The sequence below is a fragment of the Phallusia mammillata genome, chromosome 2 (genome assembly GCF_965637545.1).
Source record: "Phallusia mammillata chromosome 2, kaPhaMamm4.hap1.1, whole genome shotgun sequence".
In the NCBI taxonomy this organism is placed as follows: Eukaryota; Metazoa; Chordata; class Ascidiacea; order Phlebobranchia; family Ascidiidae; genus Phallusia; species Phallusia mammillata.
The window spans coordinates 21,818,150-21,842,181 of NC_137253.1; the positions used below are offsets into that span (position 1 = coordinate 21,818,150).

General features: G+C 37.9%; 5 protein-coding genes across 5 annotated transcripts; 2 read left to right on the plus strand and 3 right to left on the minus strand.

Moving 5' to 3' along the window:
* Positions 1-48: 48 nt before the first annotated feature.
* LOC145212200 (ankyrin repeat and EF-hand domain-containing protein 1-like) lies at positions 49-5,266 on the minus strand. The gene is made up of 18 exons (XM_080080239.1): positions 5,214-5,266; positions 4,898-5,091; positions 4,645-4,772; positions 4,415-4,519; positions 4,145-4,347; positions 3,929-4,087; positions 3,745-3,859; positions 3,460-3,680; positions 3,260-3,385; positions 2,924-3,198; positions 2,718-2,847; positions 2,544-2,647; positions 2,392-2,473; positions 2,182-2,326; positions 1,483-1,643; positions 1,175-1,258; positions 616-786; positions 49-549 (listed from the first exon to the last, which is right to left on the minus strand). Exons 2-18 carry the CDS (start codon positions 5,011-5,013, stop codon positions 397-399), a joined length of 2,478 nt encoding a protein of 825 aa, XP_079936365.1. The 5' UTR covers positions 5,014-5,091; positions 5,214-5,266; the 3' UTR covers positions 49-396.
* A 1,407-nt stretch (positions 5,267-6,673) lies between these two features.
* LOC145212213 (uncharacterized) lies at positions 6,674-8,949 on the plus strand. The gene is made up of 4 exons (XM_080080255.1): positions 6,674-6,965; positions 7,024-7,211; positions 8,579-8,665; positions 8,735-8,949. The coding sequence occupies exons 1-4, from the start codon at positions 6,816-6,818 to the stop codon at positions 8,829-8,831; spliced, it is 522 nt and encodes a 173-aa protein (XP_079936381.1). The 5' UTR covers positions 6,674-6,815; the 3' UTR covers positions 8,832-8,949.
* A 1,126-nt stretch (positions 8,950-10,075) lies between these two features.
* Positions 10,076-12,154, minus strand: LOC145212212 (putative 2-ketogluconate reductase). The gene is made up of 5 exons (XM_080080254.1): positions 11,938-12,154; positions 11,571-11,766; positions 11,318-11,489; positions 11,082-11,260; positions 10,076-10,926 (listed from the first exon to the last, which is right to left on the minus strand). The coding sequence occupies exons 1-5, from the start codon at positions 12,112-12,114 to the stop codon at positions 10,676-10,678; spliced, it is 975 nt and encodes a 324-aa protein (XP_079936380.1). The 5' UTR covers positions 12,115-12,154; the 3' UTR covers positions 10,076-10,675.
* LOC145212206 (triokinase/FMN cyclase-like) lies at positions 12,148-14,591 on the minus strand. Its single transcript, XM_080080247.1, has one exon. It carries the CDS (start codon positions 14,442-14,444, stop codon positions 12,687-12,689), a length of 1,758 nt encoding a protein of 585 aa, XP_079936373.1. The 5' UTR covers positions 14,445-14,591; the 3' UTR covers positions 12,148-12,686.
* Positions 14,592-14,949: 358 nt separating this feature from the next.
* On the plus strand, positions 14,950-22,970 carry LOC145212214 (uncharacterized). The gene is made up of 18 exons (XM_080080256.1): positions 14,950-16,096; positions 16,207-16,422; positions 17,757-17,907; positions 17,966-18,083; positions 18,141-18,305; positions 18,370-18,534; positions 18,776-18,886; positions 18,953-18,988; positions 19,071-19,208; positions 19,621-19,783; positions 19,926-19,980; positions 20,046-20,175; positions 20,441-20,609; positions 20,892-21,032; positions 21,546-21,627; positions 21,742-21,896; positions 21,988-22,075; positions 22,779-22,970. Exons 1-18 carry the CDS (start codon positions 15,213-15,215, stop codon positions 22,869-22,871), a joined length of 3,060 nt encoding a protein of 1,019 aa, XP_079936382.1. The 5' UTR covers positions 14,950-15,212; the 3' UTR covers positions 22,872-22,970.
* Positions 22,971-24,032: the final 1,062 nt, after the last annotated feature.

The window sequence follows — 24,032 nt, forward strand, 5'->3', positions numbered from 1 at the left end:
TGTATACTTGCTTGCAGTTTTTTTTGGGAAAAAAAAACAGTGCTGCAATCAACTTGTTAAATCTCTTCAAACCACTCGTTACACACAAGGTAGCTGGTACTGCCACAATAATTCTCTAACATACTAATCAAAAGGAAACATCATAATTTGGCACATACATCAACAAAACATAAAATGTTCAATCTAAAACAAATACTAAGCGCAGATTTTCTATTTAAAACAGCAAGCTACCAAACCGGACAGCTGAACACTACCACATCTGGCAGTTGGTTTTGATAATAGCTAAGTTGTAACAGGGCAGTCCATTTGCCAACATTTTTAAACACCAACAAGTGCATTTTACGATCAAACAACTATGTAAGGTGTTCAAAAGAGAATAGCAAAATTGTAAAAAAATCAGTTTTTGTCCTGGAATTCCTTGACTCTTGCAGTAATATTTTTCTTCAGTGGCTTTTCAAAATCATCAAAGTCAACTTCATGACCAAAGCGAATTCGTTTTTCCTGTTTGGCATTTAGCAGGTCTTGTGTGGTTTTTTGTTCAGTCCAAGTCTGCATAAATAAAATTTCACCAAATCTTTTGCCTATTTCTCTTGACCTTTTTTTTAACTGACTTACCTTTCTTGGTGTAAAAGTAATCTCATTTTCTTTGCTTTGAGTACCAGAGGTAAATTCTTCAGCCACATCCAAAACTGAATTCTTTTTCTTTTTTAATGGAGCAAGGTCCTTGAAGTCTGTTGTGCCTCTTGGACTCAAGGCAGCAGAAACCTGCTCAACTTGGGGTGGTTGCTAAAACCCAAACAAAAGAACCAACTTGGTTTGTTCCATATTTATCAAGTCATTGTGATGTATGGCATAAAGCATTAAGGCAAAGTTTCCAAACGTTTTTTGTTCCGTTTAAACTTTTATCTTCAATAATAAAAGTTACCCGTTAATGGTTGCATAAACAAAATTTAGATAAACAATATGTTGCTGGTGTGAATGCATGATACTGTAAAAACAGTATAACCATTTTCTATCCTTTAAGAGACATCAAAACTTATGTGCTATATTTACCCCAGGAGAATGTCTTAATTACTTACTAGGTGAGAAGATTTGCATTAAGGTAAGACATTTGTATTTGTCGTGCATTTGCAGACATAACAGTGGCCTTTCTTTAATAAAACACTTGAATAACCTGGTTTTCTTGGTTTTTAATGGCATCACCTTCACCTTGGTGGTCATTTTCTCCTGTTGCAGTACCAGGGGCAGTCAGATGTCCCTAGTATAAAAAACACAGAATTTTATATTGATAACTTTTTTAAACCATACCATAAAAAGGTGAAAGTTCTGAAACAGCTTATAAAATTTCATAAACAAACAGGCCTAGACAAGTCAAAACAGCACTAAAGATATACTTCTTACCTCCTACAAAATTTCAATGAGAAAGTAAGCAACAATATTGGAAAATATAATAAAGCTGACCCACACAGTGTATTTGTGTACCTGAGGAATGGGTGGAATTGTCAGAGGTTTGGGAGGACCTGGCGACTTTCTTTTTCCTTTTTTGTCTTTCTTAGGCTTTGGGGCAGCATCGAACTTCTCTTTTACAAGCCTGTACACTTCACCATCAGCCCAATCACGTGCAACATCAACTGCTGTTTTTTCTATGAATCAAATTGTGTGGTAAAGTGGTAGTTCAAAGTGCAGTTTCTTACAAGTCATTTTCCCAGAATCAATAATGCCATGTTTTACATGAACTAATGTGCATGACATTTGTATAAACAACTGTACAGTTTAAAATCCCTAAACTTGACAACTATTGTGTAAGGTTTATATATAGAAAGCATGAGCATGATTGGTATGACCCCAGTACAGAACAAATCAACAATGTTTTTGTGTTCATGTAAACATGTGGCGCTGACTCAGACAAGCGGTTTGAAAGAAAGGAACATGTTGATTGAATTAGAAACCTTCACACTGGGGGTAAGTCCTGTAAAATGATATTTGTCTTCTTTGTTTAGTGATTTGTCCTAACAATAGATCATATTAAAAGAGCTGAACATAATTGACACAATCTGTTTTAGTGCCACCCTTGAAAAACCAAATGAATTTTAAACTGAACAGTGCCTGGCAACAAGCAAGTAATTATAACATGGGTTGCCTTTTTAAACATGTCTGTTACAAATAATGCCAGATTTGTACCTTTTTTGTTTTCCACTGTCACCGACACATTGCAGTCAAGTAAATATTTCACTACATCAGGTTTACAGCTTTCAATGGCTCTCATTAATGGAGTTGCCCCATTCCACGTAATAGCATTACCATCCGAACCAGCTAGCATTAGAGCCTGCAGGACACAAAACAAAAACAGTTTAAAAACTATTTGGTGCCATTTTCCATTAGAGGCCGTACCTTAACAACATCCAGTTGGCCTGAGTGGCAGGCATGATGCAGTGGCGTCCACTTAAAGTTGTCACGAGCTTCAACACTGGCTCTAAATGATATAACTCCTTTTAAATTTGAGTTACTGATGCAAGCAAAAATATCAATAAAATATTTGGTACCCGGCTGAAAGCAAATAGTTTGTAAGTTCAATGTCACCCTCTGCACAAGCTGCCATCAAAGGTGTTTTGAAATATTTGTCTCTGGTATCAACTTCAGTTCCAGTCTGTAAAACAACATACATGGAAGTGGAACATATTAATACTATAAATTGATGTTTAAAGTGTGTTTTGTACCTCAAAGGCCCGTTTCAAAGTTTCAATGTCACCATGTCTAGCAGCATCCGTTATATTCATGTATTGTTTCTCAGGAATCTGCAGGTACCATGCTGAATCATCCTGCAACGGATGTCTTGGTGGGTGGTCCCTACAACAACACATTGTACTAAATATGTACTAAAAAACAAACAGTTACTATTTTATTGTTAAGAAGGATTTTCTACCTATTAAATCTGTTAGTGTCGGTCCAAAGGATTTGCCTTTCAACATATCTGTGTGGTGGTCCACCATCTGCCCTCCTTGGTCCATCCTTCTCAGTGCAGATTGGAACAGGAATCTTAAATTTCCCTTTCTTTCCTTTCTTGCCACCCTTTTTGCCCTTCTTCCCTTTCTTTTTTTTGCCCTCAAAGGCAGACATAAGGCATGTCTTTGAGATGTATTTTTTGCCAGAGAGAAACTCATCAATTTCAACAACACCCTTGCGATCTTTGTCATGTACCTAAAAAATGCAAATGTCTATGTCTTTACAGTACAAACTAATAAAGAAACTTTAGCTATACGTCATGTAATCTTTTTCGCATATCATCTGGTATCGGGGCCTGAAGCTGGTTCATGATGTTGTCAAAAACTTGGCGAGTAACAAAATTGCCCTTCATTGGATCCTCTACTTCTTCTTGTGACATAACCTTCAACGTGTAAAAATATGTGTTGAAACTTACTTTGAATCCATGAACAATTTTGTACTTAATTAGTGACATACTGATCTCATTAGAATTTCCCTGATCCTTTCAGATCGTTCAAATGTCCAGTCATAAAGTGAAAGCAGGGATGGATCATTTGGATTTTTCATTCCAGGCTTGGAATATTTGGCAAAGACCCTTTCAGCCTTTCTCAGCTCTTTTCCTGCTTCTTTAAAGCTTTTTTCCTTCGCCAATAGTCTTGGAGTAAAACCATCACTGTTCTTCTGCTTTGGGTTTGCACCTACAATATAGAGCACAAAAGTGTACATTTAATATTTTAATTAAATGTCATTAAACTTTTGTACCTCTTTGGGCAAGATATTTGCAAATCATCCCAAAACCACCCTCAGCAGCAAAATGAAGTGCATTGTTTCCATCTGCATCCATATTTGAACAGTCGGCACCATATGCAGCAAGGGACTGGTTTAACAAAATTGGGTAAGTTGGCATAAAAACTAACACCCTCTCCCACTAAAAAAATTAACATACCTTTACAGCATCTAAGGCACCCATTTGAGCAGCAAAATGCAGAGCCGAATGCTGCTTTTTGTCCAAAATATTAGGATTTGCTCCCTTTTGAAGAAGAGCTTTGATGACTTTAACATTTCCAGATGAACAAGCTTCACAGAGAGCAGATCTACCAGTTAACTGTAAAAAAATGAAACAAGGTGATAGAAGCCAGCAACACTTATTACACACACTTACGGTGTTAAGTGCATTTGGATCTGCTCCCTTCTCAAGAAGCATGAGGCACATTGTCTCATTTTCTGCTGCCGATTCACATGCCATGATAAGTACTGGTTTACCGCTTTCTGTGACATTGTTTACATTTGCCCCATGGGCTAGTACAATGTCAAGGCACCGTTGGTGTCTCTTTGTTGCAGTCGATAGGCAATAAAAGAGGACATCTATGCAAAAAAAAATTCATATGGCATGGAGTTAGGTTATTAACTTGCACTGTTTACATATATATACCTTTTCCTTCGCTATCTCTGACGGTGGTGTCTGCTCCAGTTTTGGCTAGGATTTCAACAGTTTTATCATGACCATAATCAGCAGCTTTCATCAATGGGGTTCGCCCTTAAAATGATATTTCAATAAATAGTGCAAACAAAACATAAGTTATCGCTTTAGTGGAGCCAACCATGTAATACCCACACCAAACAAAACCAATCAAAGATAAGAAGATTATGTGATATTTGTACCTTTAAAATCTTGAACATTAGGAAATGCACCCAGTTTGAGCAGAAATTTCATCATCCCTTCATTGTTGGATTGAGCAGCAAGATGAAGTGCACATTCTCCATCCCTTGGATCACGGTAGTTGATTAGCCTGCAATATAAAAACTATTTGTTACCATGCCATTAGCCAACATTATAATTAAACACAACATTAGCACAACAGTGTAATTATATGTAAAAATAAAATGCCCACACGAAGCCACTAATCAAAATTACATGGGAATTCCCTGTGTACACAGCTTGGTTATCTGCGTTGTATCCTCTTGACGAACGCATTGAAGGAGTTTGTAAACCTGGAGTGTTTCCAAGCGCGATTCAGCGGTCACGGCCATGGTTAATTACTACGAACTAGAGCACACAGCCAGTATTGTCACGTCACAGAACTTCTAACGCCCATCATCCGCGCTTGTCTGCAAATTTAAACATTGAAAATAGCGACGTTGTAAAACGTAACATAAAAGACCTTTCGCCCAAGTAGCGCGAAAATACAGTATATCCCGTAAAAATTAATTGTTCCCTGATAGAGTATAACCTTTGTTGTAGAAACCGAGTCAATATGGTTAACTGCCAGACTCTGCAGAGCAAATATGCTTTCTGGCCTATCCATGTTATTTTACACCGACGGGAGTCAACATTTGCTAACTGCCATTTGTGACTCATAAACTGAACCTACTGTATTTAGAATTGTTAAACTAGATACGATGAGCATAAAATGGGTCTGCTGTACTATGATTTAAATAAACGTTTTATCACAAAGACAAAAACATAATTGGTGGCTACAACGAAGCTAACTGCGGAAAGGCGTGTACACAACCGACACTCACGAGTATGTGCACAACAACGGCGTTATGCCAATCGACTGAATTCCCATTGACTGCCTACAATCACCCTCTTGTTACTTTGTACAGTTAACCACTGATTTCCCACTTAACTGAACGATAAACGATTCCTTTTCTTGCACGTCTGGTTTGGTCAACTTATATTAATATAGATCTTGTACAATATCTCGGCTACAAACCACAGGACACGTATTTTATATGTGGGTTGTGGTGAAGCAACTCTAAAATGCTGCCACGATAATGTTTAGCAAATGGCCCTTACAAACCGAACTGCTTAGAAAACGTTCTACTTCAATCGTTTTTTATTGTTAAGGGGTTTAAAGTCAATTGTCGTTCTGTGTCCTTAGTGCGTCTTGTCATAACTCTTCGGGGAAAGCACAATACGTGTAGGCGTCTTTTGTTGCCAGGGCCACAGTGCCTTTTTTCGGCGTTGAGACCTTTCTCTGTATTTGAGCTACGCCTCAGTTACGACACCCGATGACCAAAGTTTTTACAAATGCAACACAACCGAAACAAAGTTTGAAGTAAACCAATACGTTTTTTTTATAGAAGTTTTGTTCTTTCATTTCAAATGTAAATTAGAACAAAAGCATTTCGCTTCAATATCGACTCGCCTGATCATCACAAAATAATTCGTTTTTTATGATATGTAAACATTTCCTATTTTGTGAAAACATAAAAAAAGAAGTTTTTTGGAAAACAAGTTTGCGTATTTCAAGCTTAATAACGAGGTCGTTATGTAGGTCGTCATAATTAATTATGACATTCAGTTAAACTTGAGCAAAATCAGCAATGCTACAAATAACATTCATGTAAAAACAAACAAAAAACGGTAAATCTACACTACTCACAACCTCTGCGGACAGTTCAGTGTATTTCCGGAAAATTATCTCCAAACGGATCACACATCGCTGGAAGATGGTCAAGGTCCGCTTGGGGCTTAAAGTGTTATTTGCCACCATTGAACAAATATATGTGTGCAGGAATTACACAGCAAAGTATTGTTAAGTTAATTCCATTGTGATCAACAATGGGTTTTGTTTTGCACAAATAAACGTGGTACAAGTCGAGTGTGTGAATACAGCACGCCTCAATGAAATGACATTAATAATTTAAAGCAGTACGCAATATAAAACCCATTAATTTTTTATTATGAGATAAAACATAACCCCTTTTTCAGACACAAAAAAATTTACTTTGGTGAATATTTCATATTTGAATTTCATCATCGCTGAAGATAAACAAGTTGAATTTGAATACGACCGACTTTTTTGAGTTAATTTAGTGCGTTTATCATGAGACGTAGGTCAGCAAGTTACGTCACCATTGACGAGCCTAGAAAGAAGAAAAATGCACAGCGAATAGGTAACCTTGTAAGATACGGAAACGCAGTCTTCCAAATACATGAACTAAAAGAAGACACTCGTCTTTGTAAAGCATTGGAGGTAGGTACGGTAGATCACAAGTTTCCGCAAAACATGACTTCATTAAATGTCGTTGCAGGTGACAGCTATAATTTCAGTTGTGTTCCTGGCTTACTACTCTTATTATTACTACGAATCGTTGCATTTCCACGTTGCCAAGGGATATGCGCACCTGGGCTACGCATCAGCTCAACATGTAGTCGGTCAAAGGTATCTAACTGGACGTGGCATCAATAAAAACGAAACTTTGGCGATGAAGTGGTTCAAGTAAGTACACATGTTCGCCATAGTCTTAATTCTAAGTCAACTAACATGTTTTGTTCACCCTTAGAACCAGGGAGTCGAACCGCTTGTCATACGGGTTCAGGTTCGGTTCGCGTTCACTTCGTTTTGTTTTTAAGGGTTCGGTTCAGGTTTTTAAAAATGTGTATTTTCGGGTTCGGGTTTTGTTCCGGTTTGGGCAAATTATCCGGTCCGAACCGGTTTGCGGTTTTTAAACCGGTTCAAACTTTCATTCGTTTCAATTTAATTCTACCTATCAACTTCCCCGCTCTTATCAAACCCCACAAGATTTTTGACCGTTTTGACCACATTTAGTTATTTTTGACACGCCCTATAAGTGTTATCTCGCGTATTCTTAAGTACGCTATTTTGAAAAAAAACGCAAAATATAAAACAGACTGCATTTTTTACTGGTTCAGTTCCGGTTCGGATCCAACGCCAAACAAAACATAGGGTTCAACTCCGGTTCGGGTTTTTAGAAAATCGTAATTAGCGGTTCGGGTTCGGGTTTAATGAAATTAACCGCTCAAACCGGTTCGCGGGTTCGGGTTCAGTTCCGGTTCGACTCCCTGCTTAGAACAGTGGTTCTCTAACTTACTAATTTTTTTTGTCATAACGGTCGCTTAGCAATATTCCCGAGCACTCGCGGTGCAAGCAAAATATATTTATGTATAACTTAAAATAAATTTGCAATACAAAACCTGAAGTTAACAACTAAATTTATTCCTTGCGAAAATATTTCCACAACATTCCTTCCGGATAATTTAGTTTCGTAAGATTACCTCACGTGGGAATGTTTTTATGACGTCTTAAACACCACTAAAACAACAATAAAATTGTATGCAAACAATTGGTGTTTTTCGTAACTTGAAAATATAGTCAAGAACCGACACCAGCAGACTCCTTTAGTCCCAGTATTTAATATAACATTAGATTGTAGAAACACTTTCAGCTTCTCACGATCCCTCTGAAATCGTTTGGCACACTCCTAAGGACCGAGGAGCTCAGTTTGAGAACCGCTGGTACAGAACGAACCATGACAAAATGGACAAGCAATCGATAGTGCCTGTACACAGTGTTTTTTTAAGGTGTTTCTCCAGCGGTTTCCCAAAATTTAGACTTGCAACTACAACTACAGTTTTTGGTATTTAAATGAAACACTTGCGCTCTCTTAAAACTACTTAGCGGTCACCCAAACCAAACCTTAAAAAAACCTGCCTGTACATACTAATGGAGCAAACCATGCTTTGTTGTGTCCAATGTTTTCTTTTACCAAGCGAAATATACTCAACTCAACTGTGCAACAATAAGGGGAAATTAGGGCAGCTATAACCCTTTCCTTGTCGTTGTAGGCACGCGGCCAGACAAGGACACCCCGAGGCTTCATTCAATCTAGCAGTGGGGCACATTCATGGACATGCCGCTGGGCTCAAATACGGGTTTGTAAAACTTGTTGCAAGCAAGAAGTTTTTCATTTTTGAGCTTGTTAAAATGACTTTCCTTTTTAGGGAACCAACAAAACTATTGAAGCACGCTAAAAAGCATGGAGTGAAAGAAGCTGACGACGCACTTTCATTGTGTGCCAGAAGTGGATGCGACTTGTGATTAATCATACAATTTTACAAAAAATAAAAGCTAGCTAACATGTAAATGAAGTGTGTTACGATTTTACATCTATAAGTTCAGGTATAACATCAAAGAATTTACAGAGAGTGCACATAACGCAGGGTATAGTTTTCCATGTTTCGACCAACCGAAAAAATAGGCCCAAAAAGTGGACACACTCGAATTCAATTGCCACGTGTCGTTACCTAACATATTTTGCACATTTGTACAGATACGTCATCATCACCTTGTTCACTGTACTCACATGCGATGTAACGATTACACGCTCACTGTATACCGCGTTTTATTCTGTTCTTCCTCAAATTAAAAAAACAACTAACTTTAAGGTTCTAACGCCATTCTAATAATCGGACAAGCTCAGACGAGCAGCAGCTTATACCGGCAAGAACTTACAGAGTTAAATATACTTTTTATATTCAGGCAAAAAGTTCGACGTCAACCTGACCAGCAACCCTACCTGATCAGCTATATATATATAGCCTATACAGTAGGACTTACTTATATAAATGTCATTAATAGTTCACACAGGTTGCAAACACTATTAGGGGGTGTTGCAATGCGACGATTCATATTTTGGTAAAAATGGTCCGGCGCTGACCCACATACAGACATAAAATTCCTGATCGGGATTCGTCTCCGGGTCCTGGGTTCGAACCTTGTGAAAAAAATCCGTATGCAGTCACCCATGCAGTCGACAACGTTCTTCATACGTTTTAAGTTAACACCTGAAAAACTGTGGCATCAAGGTGTCGAAACAAACGCTTATGGCACGTTTAGTTTATTTGGTGTAAAAAACGCTTGTACTACGTCAGAGGTACCAGGGACTAAGCATCAGGACGTACTTTCTTTTTTGCACACCTGATTTCCATTATTATTCATGTGGATTTCTTTCATAAAATGTTATGTCCCCGCCAAGCAGAAACCTATGGGTCCCCATGAATCTGTATTTGCTAAACGAAGCTCAGATACCTATCTGGCACGAGTGTAAATTGAGAGGTTTGAAAAAAACGACCGAAAGCTTGAGTTTGCCGATATTCGGCCAAATCAGCGACTATCTTCGAAAATTCGGTTTTGACCAAATAATTTGTTGCGATTCGACTAAAACCGAATCTTTCAAGGTTTGCGCACATACTTTAAAGTAGGGCTTCTCAAAGTTTCTGAAATTTCTACGGGACCCCTCGATGGGTATAGCCTATACACGTGAATGATGTTTAAACAATAAATTTACGCACGTATACCATTTATTGTGACAATGACATAAAAACGCATGATGTTTCGCGACCCCAAAGTTTTATTTCGACCCGAAACCCCAACACAGTTGGAGAAGCTATGCTTCAAAGCATAAGTGCCTTTTTCGCCGAATACATGCGATTCAATTATTCTATGGTAGTAGCACAATTGTTTACTTTGGCAGCAAAACTCGAGGCCTCACAAACGATCCGTTGACTTGGCCTAATGACAAGTTTCAGCCCGCACCTAATTTAGTTGTTTTGGTGCATCACTATAATTTAAATAAACCACACCTTTTTTCAACGAACGGAACTAATAAACTTGATTTGAACAAAACAAAGAAACAACACGTGTTTGTTAAAATAGGGAACCTATTTCAATATTGCAACATTTAGGATTGCACCAAACGCCACTGGTTATTATGATGAAAATGATAATGACATCGAAAAATATGCGCATAATAGAAAAACATTGAGATAAATGAAAATTATGACGCCAGATGCACGGTTCGCCGATTAAAAATGGCACTAAAAATTAGGTTAGAACCTTTAAATTAATTTAATCGCCAGAAGCCAACGTAATTGAGTTGTTGGTTAATCACAAACTTCTGAGGGAAGGGGAGTTCCTTCAACAGCAGCAACCGCATTTTCTACTGCCTTTCCTATCATTGCCAAACGAGCCATTTCCGTAGCACTTCCACAATGCGGTGAAATAATAACGTTGTTCATTGTTAAAAGCGGGTGGTTACGTGGCAACGGTTCAGGATCAGTCACATCCAAGGCAGCGGAATGTATTTCGCCGCAATTTAATGCTTTAACAAGAGCTTCTTGGTCGACAGTAACACCTAAATGGCACAGACATTAATTTGATCTACACAGGTTAAAGTTAGTTAATTATCACCAAGTGTGTACACAGTAGTCGCTGATGCGCGAGTACTAGCAGCAAACTGGTACAAACTTGCACTTCCAATCTGTTGCAACAATAGTAATGAAAGCTCACCCCTAGAGACGTTAAGCAACGTTGCAGACGTCTTCATCAATTCGAATTGCTTCCAGCCCATAATTTTCCTAGTTTCTGGTGTAACATTTACGGCAACCAATACATAATCACATAATGGTAACATTTCATTCAACGATGAGAAATATGTTGCGCCCACTTGTTCTTCATCCTTTACACTCCTATAAAATCTAAACGTTGGGCAAAGAGTTTAACAATCACAACGGTAAAACACAAACCTGCGACTGCGGTTGTTGTACAACACTTTCATGTTGAAGGCTTTTGCCCTAAAAGCAACTTTGTATCCAATACCTCCCATTCCAACAATACCTAAAGTGGTCCCAAATACACCTTTAGCCACATCATTTTTTGGAAAAAATGTGGTACTTGGTGACATTGCAAGTTTTACACCTGTTCATGAAAATGAAACAAAAAAGTGGAAACTAAATTGAAACCAATAACATACCAAACATTAGTGTGGTAGTGACTTACCATTTATTAGGTTTCGGCCAGCTGCTAAAATTAACGCCACTGCCAGGTCTGCAACAGTTTCATCCAACACTTTAGGTGCGTTGGAAACTTTTACACCATAAGATCGGACCATTTGCACATCAATATGATTGTAACCTGCAGCAGCAACTGCTACTATTTTTAGTTTTGGAAGTCTATCTATTAATTCTTTGGTAATCTGTTAAATTAAAGGCAATTGATTGTTACATTTTATCACCAGTTCTATTAATACTTAATATTAGGTCAAAAACAGTCAGTGATATGTTGTAACTCTGTACAACTACATTAGTCTTTTAACAGAAACACATACACACAAAAATATTGCAAGTAACTTAAATTGTTTGGTCACCTTAGGCTGCTGGTGAATGGAAAAAATAGCCACAATTTTGTCGGAATAAACTTCGGAGTTTGAATTAAACTCTTCATTCCATACAATACTGAAATGTTTTTCAATTTCCTTAACAAAGTTGGCTGGAACCTGATACAACTCATCTTGTGCAGAGCAAAGACAGTATGGCTTGGCCATTTTGGAAATAAAACAAGATTTTATTAAACCAACCTAAAGAATAGTTTATATTGATAAAAATTAAGCACAATCCTTTTGGCATGTTGGTAAGGTAATGTCAATAATAATAAAACAATACTTAATCTTTTTAGTTTTTTTCCCATGCAACATAAATATATTTTTTAACTTTTACAGTACAAACTAAGCCATACACGTTCCATCTTTGGTAAAAAATAAGAATACCGCAATATTTCAAAACTAACTATTCTGCATTCATAGATTTTGGCACCTGAGCACAATATTCTTTACTTCAACCCTGAGCACTTCACTCTGGATCATGGTAATTACACTGTTGTTAAAAATAAATAAAATGCAACAACAAATGAAAATTCAGGGAACATTTCCATAAGCACCACCACAAATTAAAATCTGAGAACATATAAATTAAGCAACTAGGGATTTAAAAAATATTGCAAAACAAAACACATAAAGGTTACACAATGAAGACTGATCAGAACTTACACTTGCAGCAATCACAAATCATAAAAAGATAAAATAATACAACCAGGCATGATCCAAATGCATGTTTTTTGTTAAACTGCTAAAGTTTTGGCAAATGCCTCAATCCAGATTGAAACTGCAACTGCACCAGCATCAGGCTTTGCCAACAGGTTGGAAGCAACATAGCTGGCCCTACCGGCTCTTGCTTTCATGTTGGCAGTGGATTCAGCAGCATCACAGCATGCTTTGCTGACAACTTTTGCAACTTCCTTTGGACTGCTTTTTTTCTTGATTTGATTCTGTAAAGAAGAATGGGCAGCTGTCAGCGCATCAAGCATTGTGCGATCACCAGGCTCTGCTCCGCCATATTTGGAAACTGCATTTACCCCAGCTTGGAGACAGTCACAAATTGTAGCCATATTTAAATCCTTGGCTAATCCAGCTGCAGCAGTAAAAAATAGGCTATATAAACCACCAGATGCACCTCCCATGGTCTCCTCAGCGCTGCTAGCTATATTTAACAAAATTTTGTCTATGGACAAAGCTTTCCAAGTTTCACATTTATCTAGAATGTCTGTTGCCCCCCTTTTTATGGTAGAACCACAGTCACCATCACCAGCTAGTGTGTCCAACTCATTTAGTTGAACTTCATTTGCAATCAGTGCCTGACAAGCATTGGTAATGGCTTTCAATACTGCATTTATAGTTGGATCACATGCTGCATCCACCTGCTCTTTCTGTTCTGAATCAAAATCTGCATCTTCTTTAGCTGCCAAATATAACGAAATGCTATTTATGTCATAGCCAGTGACCTGAGATTTACATAATGTAGGCCAATTCGGAGCATTCGTACTGGCATCAAGGCATATTAAAATTTCCTCATCCAATTTCAAAATGTTTAAGTTGAAACCAGACATATCCAAAGATGTCATGAGATGGCCAAAATAAACTCTGACAACAGTAAGTAATTTTTCCTTCAGGAAAAGAATAGCTTTTCTGGCCAAAACATGCATTTCCAAAACAGAAAGGCCTCCCAAGTTATTAAAAATCAAACTAATTTGGTCACCTTCCTGCAACCTAATGTGACTAGCATTTTGAGGATTTGTCATGTGATTAATCATTGCAACAATAGTATCGTCAGCAGAAAGAATCTTTAGTCTTTTTATACCTGCCTCCCCATGTACCCCCAAACCAAGTTCCATTTCAGTAGGGTCCAAAACAAATGAGCTTCCACTGCCAGGAACAGAACACCCACCTAAACTGACACCAATTGTGCCCATTGCGGATGCTGCTCTTGTAGCCACTTGAACAACATAATCCAAAGACTTCCCCATTTCAGACAAGGCTCCAGCAATCTTCATAACTGCTACAATTCCTACAAGACCACGTTTACCAGCTGTTTTATCTTGACTTTCTAAAGCACAATCTTCACCAACCACCACCATCTTCACTTTTAATTTTAAAGCCAGTGCCCTTTCAAGAGCAATACCAAAGTTCAAGCGATCTCCAGTGTAGTTGGCAACAATAAGAAGTACACCAGCGGGTGACGCAACAGCTTTGATAGCAGCTAGAATATCATTTGGGGGTGGGGATGCAAATATAGAACCAGCCACCGCAGCAGTAAGCATACCTTCACCCACAAATCCAGCAGCAAATGGCTCATGTCCAGATCCTCCTCCACAAACCAGAGAAACCAAGCCTTTTTTACGAAAATTTTCCACATCTTCACGAATCACCACCCTATGACCCTTTAACAGTCGTTGCCCAGGGTTTTGCATAGAAATGCTCTGAAGCATCTCATCCACACATTGCCCAGGATCATTCAATAACAAACGATCAACACGAGACATTATTCTTAATGTAATAACACAAATCAATAACAAGCAATTGACACGTTACCAAAATGTCTGCAAAAAAGAAAAGTGATGTGGTTAATGGGTTATGAATCACATTATTAGTAGATAGCAAAACCCAGCAAAAAAACAATATGCTGATGCAAGATATTTTCTGGGACCTTTCCAACATTAGTTATGTAAAATTTTCCCCTCATTAGTATCAAAATAAGAGAACCAAAGTGGGACACTTGGCAATCAGCTGCAACATAATTATAAACTTCAAGGCAGCAAATAAAAAAATTCTCTATTACTGAAGTGCCCCTAAGCGCCAATTATAAATTCCATACATCTTTTAATTCGAATAGACACACACGCATGCTCTAAAAGAATTACACTCGCAGTGTAAGTGCATTCAAATTCAAACAACAATGCAGCAAGCATACCACGTAGCTAGCGTGGTTGCTGCTGCAACTGCTCAACCGTGCAACATAACAACCGATCCAAGACGAAAAATATTGAAGAGACAGACGATGTCCGACAGAAGATTAGCGCATATTTGCCATGTGAACAAACATAAACGAACTGAGGCTTTACTTCTATATCATAACAATAATAATTTATAACTTTGTAGTAACAAACTATTACTTTCGTACGTTTGTCGTACACATAAAATTATATCGTAACTTTAAGAATGGGCGTCAGGGTAACAACAGAAGCCATGGCATTGCTGCCTGAAGCGAAAACAGCCGATAAACTCATGTAAACGAGTTTGTGCAAAATAGTATGGAACCATTACGGGAATACGTTTTGACAAAAAGTAAAGCATATTATTCATCGCCTACAAGCAAAACCATAGCAAAAGATCGGAGCAGACGGAATGCTTTGACCCTCTTACCTCCAGATGACAGAAATAGTTTTGAGGAAAATGCTCAAAAGATTCAAGCTGTCTGCACATGGTTTCAAAGCTGGCAGGCATGGCAACAAAGAATTCTTTTTTCTGGTCTGATTCATCGCCTAACTAAATCTCAATTGCGTAGTGTTAGCATGGCAGTTGAATCCATATTTCACAGGGACTTCATTGCAAGTTACAAGGAAGTTTACCCAATGAAAAAAGTTAAAGCAGGTCAAAGATTTACCTCAACCACTAACACTTTGCGCACAACCTTTGAAGCGTCAATTAGTCCTGACAAACTTTCCAAGTGTGTGGAAGGTGAGTCAAATGATATGATTGATAAACAAACAGCTTCAAGTCCAATATCACTGTCAGTAAAACAAAATGTCAGTAGTGACAAACCTCCATTGCATCGGGCAGTATCAAAGAAAATTGACAGAACCATTAATGAAGACTTTGATCAAATTTCAACTAGCCTTAAAAACTTGTCCGCTGTTAATGAACAAAATCATGCTTCACCGAATGCAAATGTTCATCTTTCTGTTGCCAAATCCAGTTTGGGTGCACATGCCGTTGTTAAAAATGAAAGCAAAATCTTATCCAATACTTCAGTGGCATCTATTCACTCTGTTGCACCAAGTTTATCTCCTATTGAAGAGGTCAACCCAGAGACAATATTCTTACCCGGAACTGAAGAGAAATCGACTGTAAAAACACCTGCTCATAATAATACATTGTCAAGAGCAAAACAACATCAATCTGAAACATGTCAAAGGTGAAAACAACTCAATATATGTATATTTAAAAAAATCAAATATAAAACACAATTAAAATTCTTTATGAAAGCAAAACATCTGAACTGACCATTTTTGTTTTGTTTGCTAGCAACAAAAATCTAGAACAAATATCACGACCCGAATCTACTACATCTTTATGGACAATGGGCCCTGCTGATTCTGTTAATGAAGAATTTGATTATCAGAGTCATGTTACTCCCCTGGATGTCAATCTCGGTGACTTCTTTGGTCATGATGGGAAACCGAAACACCTTGGTGGATTCATGACCAGCCAAAGCAAAGCAGGAAGTGAATTTCTGCACAGGTAGTACACAAAAATTGTGATTGGAATAAACTATATAACAGGGGTGGCCAAACTGCGGCTCCCGAGCCGCATGCGGCTCATTGAGCCTTTGATTGTGGCTCTTTGATGCTGCACATGCATTCCCCATCTTGCAGTTGTTTGACCAGATGATAAAACAATGCATTCTATCACATATTAACAATAGACTGACTGTTTGTCATAACCAATGTACATTCCGAAAACCAACCGAAAAGCACAGAAGCGTGTTAGATTGTGCATTGTAGTCAAATATATTTTTAGATTTAAGCTGTAAGTCAAGGCAGACATTAAACACATTTTACATTTGTATTGCAACTTTCCCATCATATCATCCTAATTTCAAACACCTTGCAGCCCAGATGGAGACACACAGTATCACCATACAACAGTGGTTCTCAAAGTATGGGTCACGACCCAAACATGGGTCGCGCAGGGTCAAAAAATGGGTCGCGCTATAGTGATTCAATTCTGAACAAACTATTACTGCATTAAGTAAACACAAACAAACTTACTTAATGCAGTAGCAAAGTCAACTCACTCGACCACGTTGTACAGTAAAATGAACCAATCATTACCATATACAGACGACAATAGGCTTCCAACTTTACTGTCACGCACATGGCGATTGTAACGTAGTAACACGGGGAATAATAGGACAAGTATTCGTACAAGGAAACATGTTTAGATTTGGGATTCACTTCTATCAACGATCATGCTGCAAAGCCACGATGTGTGTTGTGTTATGTAGTGTTGTCGAACGAATCGACCTCGTTAAGCCTGCAGCCATTTTGGCATGCTATGCTGCGACGACGTGGCCTCGAAATTGCAGTCCGTTTCGTTGTCGAACAGGACAGTTAAAAGTCGAATCACAGACCTTTTACTTAATATAAATATTAAGTGGTCTCTTGAATGAAAAATAGAGCCGTGCATTGAAGATTTATGAAGGAAAAATTTCAATTTAATGAAACACGCTACGATAAATCAATCATTGTTTCATAGTACTGTGTACTACAACTGGCTGTCTGCGTCTTTTTTCATGCATATCAGAAGAAAATACATTATTTGATGTTTGAAGCTTGGGTCGTGAGATGTTCATATAACTCAGATTTGGGTCGCGGTCAAAAAAGTTTGAGAACCACTGCCATACAACAATAATCATTATTTGAGAGCATACACTTCGTTGTGAGTGAATAAATTCGTTTTTTGATTTTTTTGTGTTGCGGCTCTTTTAAAACTAAGTTATGTGACATGCAGCTCGAGCGTGAAGCAGGTCTGGCCATCCCTGCTATATAATGTGTACATTTTTTTATGCATAGATTAGATCATCAAAGAAACAAAATCCCGCTTCCCACATCTACTCAACTTTACAAACCCTCAAAACTATGGTCCTCTGAAAAAGCTCAAGTACCTGCTAAAACCAATCAGTTAAAAGAAGGCTTTCGGCAGCAATTGACCCAAATATGGAATGTACGAATGTTTACTACTGACATTTTAAGTATGACACTAATATGTTATTGTTATACAGTGGGCCACAAATTGGCAGGAACACATTTATGTTCGATTATTACTACAATTATTTAAATACAGTGATGGTTCATTTGAGAAATTTGTGGCAGACTGCATCAAGGAAAGGATAAATGAAGGTATGCGCTCACAATATTGAACTTAACTTCTGTAATTTAATATTTTATGTTTTACAGCAAATCTTGGAGAAATTAATGCCCAGCTTCTTCCTGACCAATTCTGGGTGAATGTTTTTGAATACCTTACACTCATTGACCTGTTGGCTGCTGGCCTTGTCTGTAAAAGATGGTGTGCTTTGGTTAACAGTGATGCATTGTGGAAAAACAAATGTGAAGAAATTGGTAGGAAGCTGTTATTCCGGGATGTAATTTGCTTTATAATAACCAGGATGTCTATTATTTTCAGGGAAAATGTACAGCATTCCACATTTGACCAAACTAATTGAGCAAACAGCTGCACACAATGAAACCCTAGATTGGAGGCAGGCCTACATCGAACTTCATCAGAGGTTTCATTTCAATGCTGACAAAATTGCGGCAGCAGTTCCCAAAACAGGAGAATCAAAAGAAGGTATTCATTTCTGCACTGTTGCAGAAAATAATCCCAAATGTTTATCTAAATCATAAATTTGCATGACGCCACCCAAGTTTGCCTTCAAAGTCATAAATGTATGTAGTACCATTCACATGATTTGAAATCTACTTTTGTCATCAAGCAGCTTTCCAAAACCCACCCACTAAATTATTGTAATAACTCTTTCACTATCCATTTACATAACATCTTGGAAAATTATCACTTTTATTTATTCAAGAAACAAAGTCATCTGTGGAAACTGACACTCCGTGGAGTTTGACAGAAAAATACAAAGGCTACACTTCATATTCAAAGTTGAAAAATACTGCTGCTGCCACAAAAAAGAAATGCAAGATACCAAATGTCATTATCTTAAATTTTAAACTTGTTTAAAGTTTTTGTTGTTTTATTTTAGTTCTACCATCAAAGCAAAAATTTGGAAGGTATCTAGGTAAGTTTTTTTTTTTGTAAATCTACTTGTACTTAATTTTTCTTTTATTTAAAAACATCCATTTTCCTGTATGGGGTAACAGAAGAAGTAGACCTTGAGGAGACAGCAGATACTGTGGAGGCAAATAAAAAATTAATACCAGTTTCTCCAGCTATTTTACCACCTAAAGATAACCCTGCGGGTGGTGGATTTCTTGAAATGTGGAAAAATATAAAAGAAGGTCGAGGCTGGGGTGGTGTAGCTGCTTGACATAGCAATGTTAGAGTTCATAGTTGCTGTAGTGCCTTTAGCAAAGGTTGTTAGAACATGTGAGTGTGTGCCATTTGTTTTGCGTTTATTGGATATTTGAATATTTTTTCCTGTAATTTATTTGTAGATTGGGCACTGCATGTTGTGTTTTCTCAGTCTTGATTTGTTTTTTCCCCCAGTCTGTGGTTTTCCTGTGAAATGTGAATGTTTTTAAATATCACTTTTTGTAAAACTTCCTATAGCCTGTACAGAAATACTTTAACCTTCACATAGACAACTTATAGCCAAATCGAGATAGTTTTTACGTGGTAAACTCACCCAATCCTACATTATTTACTGCAACATTATTAACCAAAGTTACTGAGGTTTTGATATGCCACCAGAACTTCCAACAAACGACATAGAATCAGTATCAAGGCGCAGCGACCGTTGCTTTGACGTTGATGTGTATGATGAGCTTTTTTCCGAGGAGGAGGCAGAGAGTATGGCCAAAAGAAACGAGTTCTTTTGTGTCGACTACAGATTACCGCAGGATAATCGTGATAGGTAACAACATTAAGACGGTAAAACATATAGTTTTGCAATATACGTTCTCTTCGCTACACCATACAGAATAAATGTTAACAAAACAACTTTTATTCGTTTGCTATGTTTACTTGAACTCGGTAAAGTATCGATTGTTTTGCAGGGTTTGGTTGGTCAATAGTGTCATACATCCAGTGCGAAGAGTGCAAATTCTTGAAGTAAGGAGTATAAAGAAGTCTATGTGTTCGACAACACAATTAAAAAAACATAATAAATTGATTAGGCCCACCGTGGACCAGTTACTTGCGTGATGTGCAAAGGGAAACGGATTTTTTCGGGCGGACTTGACAGAAGAATACGAATTTGGTCCGACACCGGAGAGTGTTTTATGAAGATGGAAGACTGCCTTAAAGGTATATAAGAGCCATCAATCTTATTTGGCGACACTTACAACTGTGTTTTCTTCCACCAAATAGGATAAATTCAATTTAGAATGTAAAATATAATTATAATTTAGCAATACATATATCACCACGTGTCACACCTGATAGAGTCAACTTTGTCTGTGTTATGTGTAACATAGTACGTACGATTAAAAGTAAAGCTAAATTCAGTGCTAGTGTGTATTTGAGGATTAAACCATCATCACTGTATCCACTTATTTTTTGCTTGTTGTAGGTAGCGTTTTGGGTATTGGTGTGATGTCCAGTGCAAAGTGCCGAAAGCTGTATGCTGCATCGTGGGACACCAGCGTCTCAGTGTGGGACAGCGTTACTGGAAAGCAAATACAGTGTTTGGATGACCACACGGATACAGTGTCAGCTGTAGCAGTGGATACTAAATACATGTACGAAACATTGTTTTTATCCAACATGTTTGGATTTGGAATGCTAGATCAGAGGTCGCCAGGCATTTTCTCTCGTTTACTCCTTTGCAGATATATAACTTTTCTCGAAGTTTTAAAAACCGTTTTCCCAAACAATCGTGCTGATATTTACTCCCAGAACAATAAAAACCTACCGTATTTACCATAAATAGTTCACAAATCAATAAATTCTCTTCGTTTTCTTGGCATTGAATGGTAGGGGATGAACGTGTTTTCGCATAACGCTAATGCGTTTTTTTGTAGTGTATCGTGTTCGCACGACGGCACAATAAGGGTTTGGGATGTTATCACGTACCAATGCGTAAGAGTTCTTGATCATCATCAAGGGGCGGTCCACTGTCTTTCCTACGAAGATGCATTAATCATCACTGGTGGAGCAGACAAGTATTTTTTACGTTTTTGTGCACGCAATTCACTATAACTGTCATTATCTGCTAACTAAAGCATACATGTGAATTATAATAGGGTTGTTTAAGCAGTTTTCCGGTACAGTATATTGTTCTCGTAAAAATGGATGGGATCGTGTAAATACGCAAGAACTTTTGATTTTTTTAACCACCCATTTTGGGGTGTTTGGGGGATTCGATAATAGAGGGTGAGAAGTTTGTAATGTTGCGCCTTAACCAAACGGAGGCAAAATGGTGTGCTTGCCCTGGAATGTTTTGACTCTGACAGATTTTAAAGTCGTTTTTTGGCGCAGGTATTGGCGAAACTGGCAAGAGGTTATGTTCCCCCGCCAAAAAACTACATATGTATTTTTCCCGCCGTTTGGCAAATGCTAACTTACAACCGAATCGACATAACTTTTTGAAAAACATCAACGTTTTTTTGATGTGCCAAAATTGCATGGAAGGTTTCAAAATGTTAATTTAAGCAATAATCTTATTTCTTATGTAGGTTGGTGTTTGTGTCCGACCCAGACACGGGATGTGTGCTGAAAACTTTTCACGGACATACATCACCGATCAATGCGATTCAGGTATCAGCAGTTTAATTGCGGCTTGTATTTTTTCATACAAAGTTAATTTACTTAAGTGGGAATTTTGTTTTGAAAATTGCAATTATTTGCTAACATACTGATTTATTGTTATAGCGACAGCAGAGCCTTATTGTCACCGGAGACCTCGGCGGCTACGTGATATTTTGGTCGCTAAGTGGCGATGAAGGGCTAATGGAGTTGGTGAAAGCCCATGACAAGCAAATTAATCAGATCGCATTTCACGGAGGAAGATTCTTTACTGCCTCTCAGTAAGAAACCACGTAGATAACTTGCTTGGCTTATCCTTGTTTTTAAATAAGTTTTTTTAACGGCATAACTTTACATTTGTGTTTGATAAAGCGACAAAACAATCAAGGAATGGGAATTGATGACAATGACATGCGTCCGTGTCATGCAGGGTCACATGGCACCAGTTACCGGAGTTCAGGTAAACACAAATTTATGTAATGGTTTTAATACATAATTATATATGTGGTGCGTCAAGTATTGAAGTCTCGGTCTGGCATTACAACAGCTACTGTTCCCTGAAATAAAATAAAAAATGCCGCCATGCGAAAAACCGTGAAGGCGTAGTGAACAATTATACAGACAGTTATGTTGCATTATGTGTTTGTTTTATACCACAAAGGGGCTTTGAAAAAACATTAAGTTTCTTACGTAGAGTTGGAATATAAAGTATCTTGTTAAATCAATAATTTTAATCAGTGGTAGGATTCAATTTTTTTGTCAGCCGGTTCTGTTACAAAAAGTCCATGGACAGTAACCATTAGTGCTAACCGGTTCGCTGATCTGATAAAATTTCGTAAGACGTTTCCATAGAACCGGTGCGAATCGGCTAAATCCGGCCACTGGTTTTAACTCTGTCGAACTGTACTGAAGTGCAAAACCTAAATTTATTTGGGGTGCCATGGAAACTCACCGGTCCAGGGGTTGCCGAGTGTACTGCAGTATGGAGAATGTCGCATATGCCCCAAAATTATATTTTGCATGTAAATGCGGTATAGACGATACATGTGTTACTTTGTACTTTAAAAGGGTCCAGTATGGAACCGCCAGTGACAACATACTTGTTTAGGTCACTGTAACTTCTTTTTTTTACTAAATCGGTTTGTTTCTTGCTCTTTACACAGTTCACCGACCGATACCTCGTGAGTTGTAGCAAGGACGCCACTATTCGTCTTTGGTGGTGGGGAAGCGATGATGACGACGAAATGAACCAATGAGTGCAAGAACATTTTCGCGACTGTGCCAATTTACATATAACGAGCATTTTACCTGTTTTGTCGTTTCCTGTTGTTACCTAAAAACGTTACTTTGTCGTATTTTCGTGTGAATTATTTTGTCGTAAAATGATCACTGTAAAATGCCATCGCACGCAAATTGAGAATGACAATAGTCCTTTAGGGAACCATAAGTCAATTTTCGCTTAATAACACCGTTCGCTGTTAAATATTTCTGGTCGTAAACTTTACGGCAATTCGTCGCAGACCGTTTGAAGCAACCCTATATTTCATCGTTTCAATCCAGGTTGTTATCGGCAATTGCCCCATCCTTCAGTCATTTTTTACCTTCTCAGAATTATTTATTCCTGATGCATTACCGATGTATACAGAATGCATTTAGATGATTCAATAACATATAATTTTAACAAATGTCCTAAATTTGATGTAAAGTCTGTGGAGAAATCCTCTGCAACCATGTCACATGAGTTTCAGCTCAAATCAACTTCAGTGTTCAATCAAGGCTACAATATACGCCAATGACCTATTTTGGGCTCTGTTTTGGCAAGAGAGTCATAACCCTCGTGATAACGAATTTACTGCCTAAAAGTGTATTGGTTTTAGATATTAAAGTTTTATTCTTTACACATAACTACTTACATAATCCCACGAGACTTCTTTGTTCCTTGAGGATAAAGACAATTAAACGGCTGTTGATTGATCCTGCGTAGACTGGGACGTAAAAGATCTGTAGAACTCATAACGTGGCGGGTGGTTTGCCCTTTCTTCCACCAAACAAACAAATGGAGAATGATCCAATGCTTTATTTTCACCTTGTTACCATTTCAATAAAACATTTAGTTGTGTTTTGGTAGCCTACATTATTTTCATCAGCGTTTAGTAAGAAGTAGCATTTATTACGGCCAAGGTGTTTGTGTGCATTATAAGACAGGCCTACTAGATCCCTGGAAACAAACTGTACAGCAGTGAGTGAATTTGCTATACTCAGTCAGATTTTAATAGGCTATTTGTGCTGAAGGTTACTTTAGTGACTAACCAGAAGACAAGGTTGTTTTGGCGTGTCAGACTTGGCCTGATATATTTTATCAGTGGCAGCTCGTAAAAGAAACTGTGAAATGTGGTAATAAAACATGTTTAACTAAC

Excerpts from the sequence above, each read along its gene's own strand:
- LOC145212200 (XM_080080239.1), bottom strand. The coding sequence starts at position 5,013 with ATGGCCGTGACCGCTGAATCGCGCTTGGAAACACTCCAGGTTTACAAA. Across the intron at positions 2,327-2,391 it reads GCCAACTGGATGTTGTTAAG|GCTCTAATGCTAGCTGGTTC; the intron begins GTACGGCCTCTA and ends TGTGTCCTGCAG. Across the intron at positions 1,259-1,482 it reads CAATTCCACCCATTCCTCAG|GGACATCTGACTGCCCCTGG; the intron begins GTACACAAATAC and ends TTTTTATACTAG.
- LOC145212213 (XM_080080255.1), top strand. The coding sequence starts at position 6,816 with ATGAGACGTAGGTCAGCAAGTTACGTCACCATTGACGAGCCTAGAAAG. Across the intron at positions 6,966-7,023 it reads GTCTTTGTAAAGCATTGGAG|GTGACAGCTATAATTTCAGT; the intron begins GTAGGTACGGTA and ends ATGTCGTTGCAG. Across the intron at positions 8,666-8,734 it reads GCCGCTGGGCTCAAATACGG|GGAACCAACAAAACTATTGA; the intron begins GTTTGTAAAACT and ends TTTCCTTTTTAG.
- LOC145212212 (XM_080080254.1), bottom strand. The coding sequence starts at position 12,114 with ATGGCCAAGCCATACTGTCTTTGCTCTGCACAAGATGAGTTGTATCAG. Across the intron at positions 11,490-11,570 it reads TGGCCGAAACCTAATAAATG|GTGTAAAACTTGCAATGTCA; the intron begins GTAAGTCACTAC and ends TTTCATGAACAG. Across the intron at positions 10,927-11,081 it reads GTTGCTTAACGTCTCTAGGG|GTGTTACTGTCGACCAAGAA; the intron begins GTGAGCTTTCAT and ends TGTGCCATTTAG.
- LOC145212206 (XM_080080247.1), bottom strand. The coding sequence starts at position 14,444 with ATGTCTCGTGTTGATCGTTTGTTATTGAATGATCCTGGGCAATGTGTG.
- LOC145212214 (XM_080080256.1), top strand. The coding sequence starts at position 15,213 with ATGGAACCATTACGGGAATACGTTTTGACAAAAAGTAAAGCATATTAT. Across the intron at positions 18,989-19,070 it reads AAAATTTGGAAGGTATCTAG|AAGAAGTAGACCTTGAGGAG; the intron begins GTAAGTTTTTTT and ends ATGGGGTAACAG. Across the intron at positions 20,176-20,440 it reads GATGGAAGACTGCCTTAAAG|GTAGCGTTTTGGGTATTGGT; the intron begins GTATATAAGAGC and ends TGCTTGTTGTAG.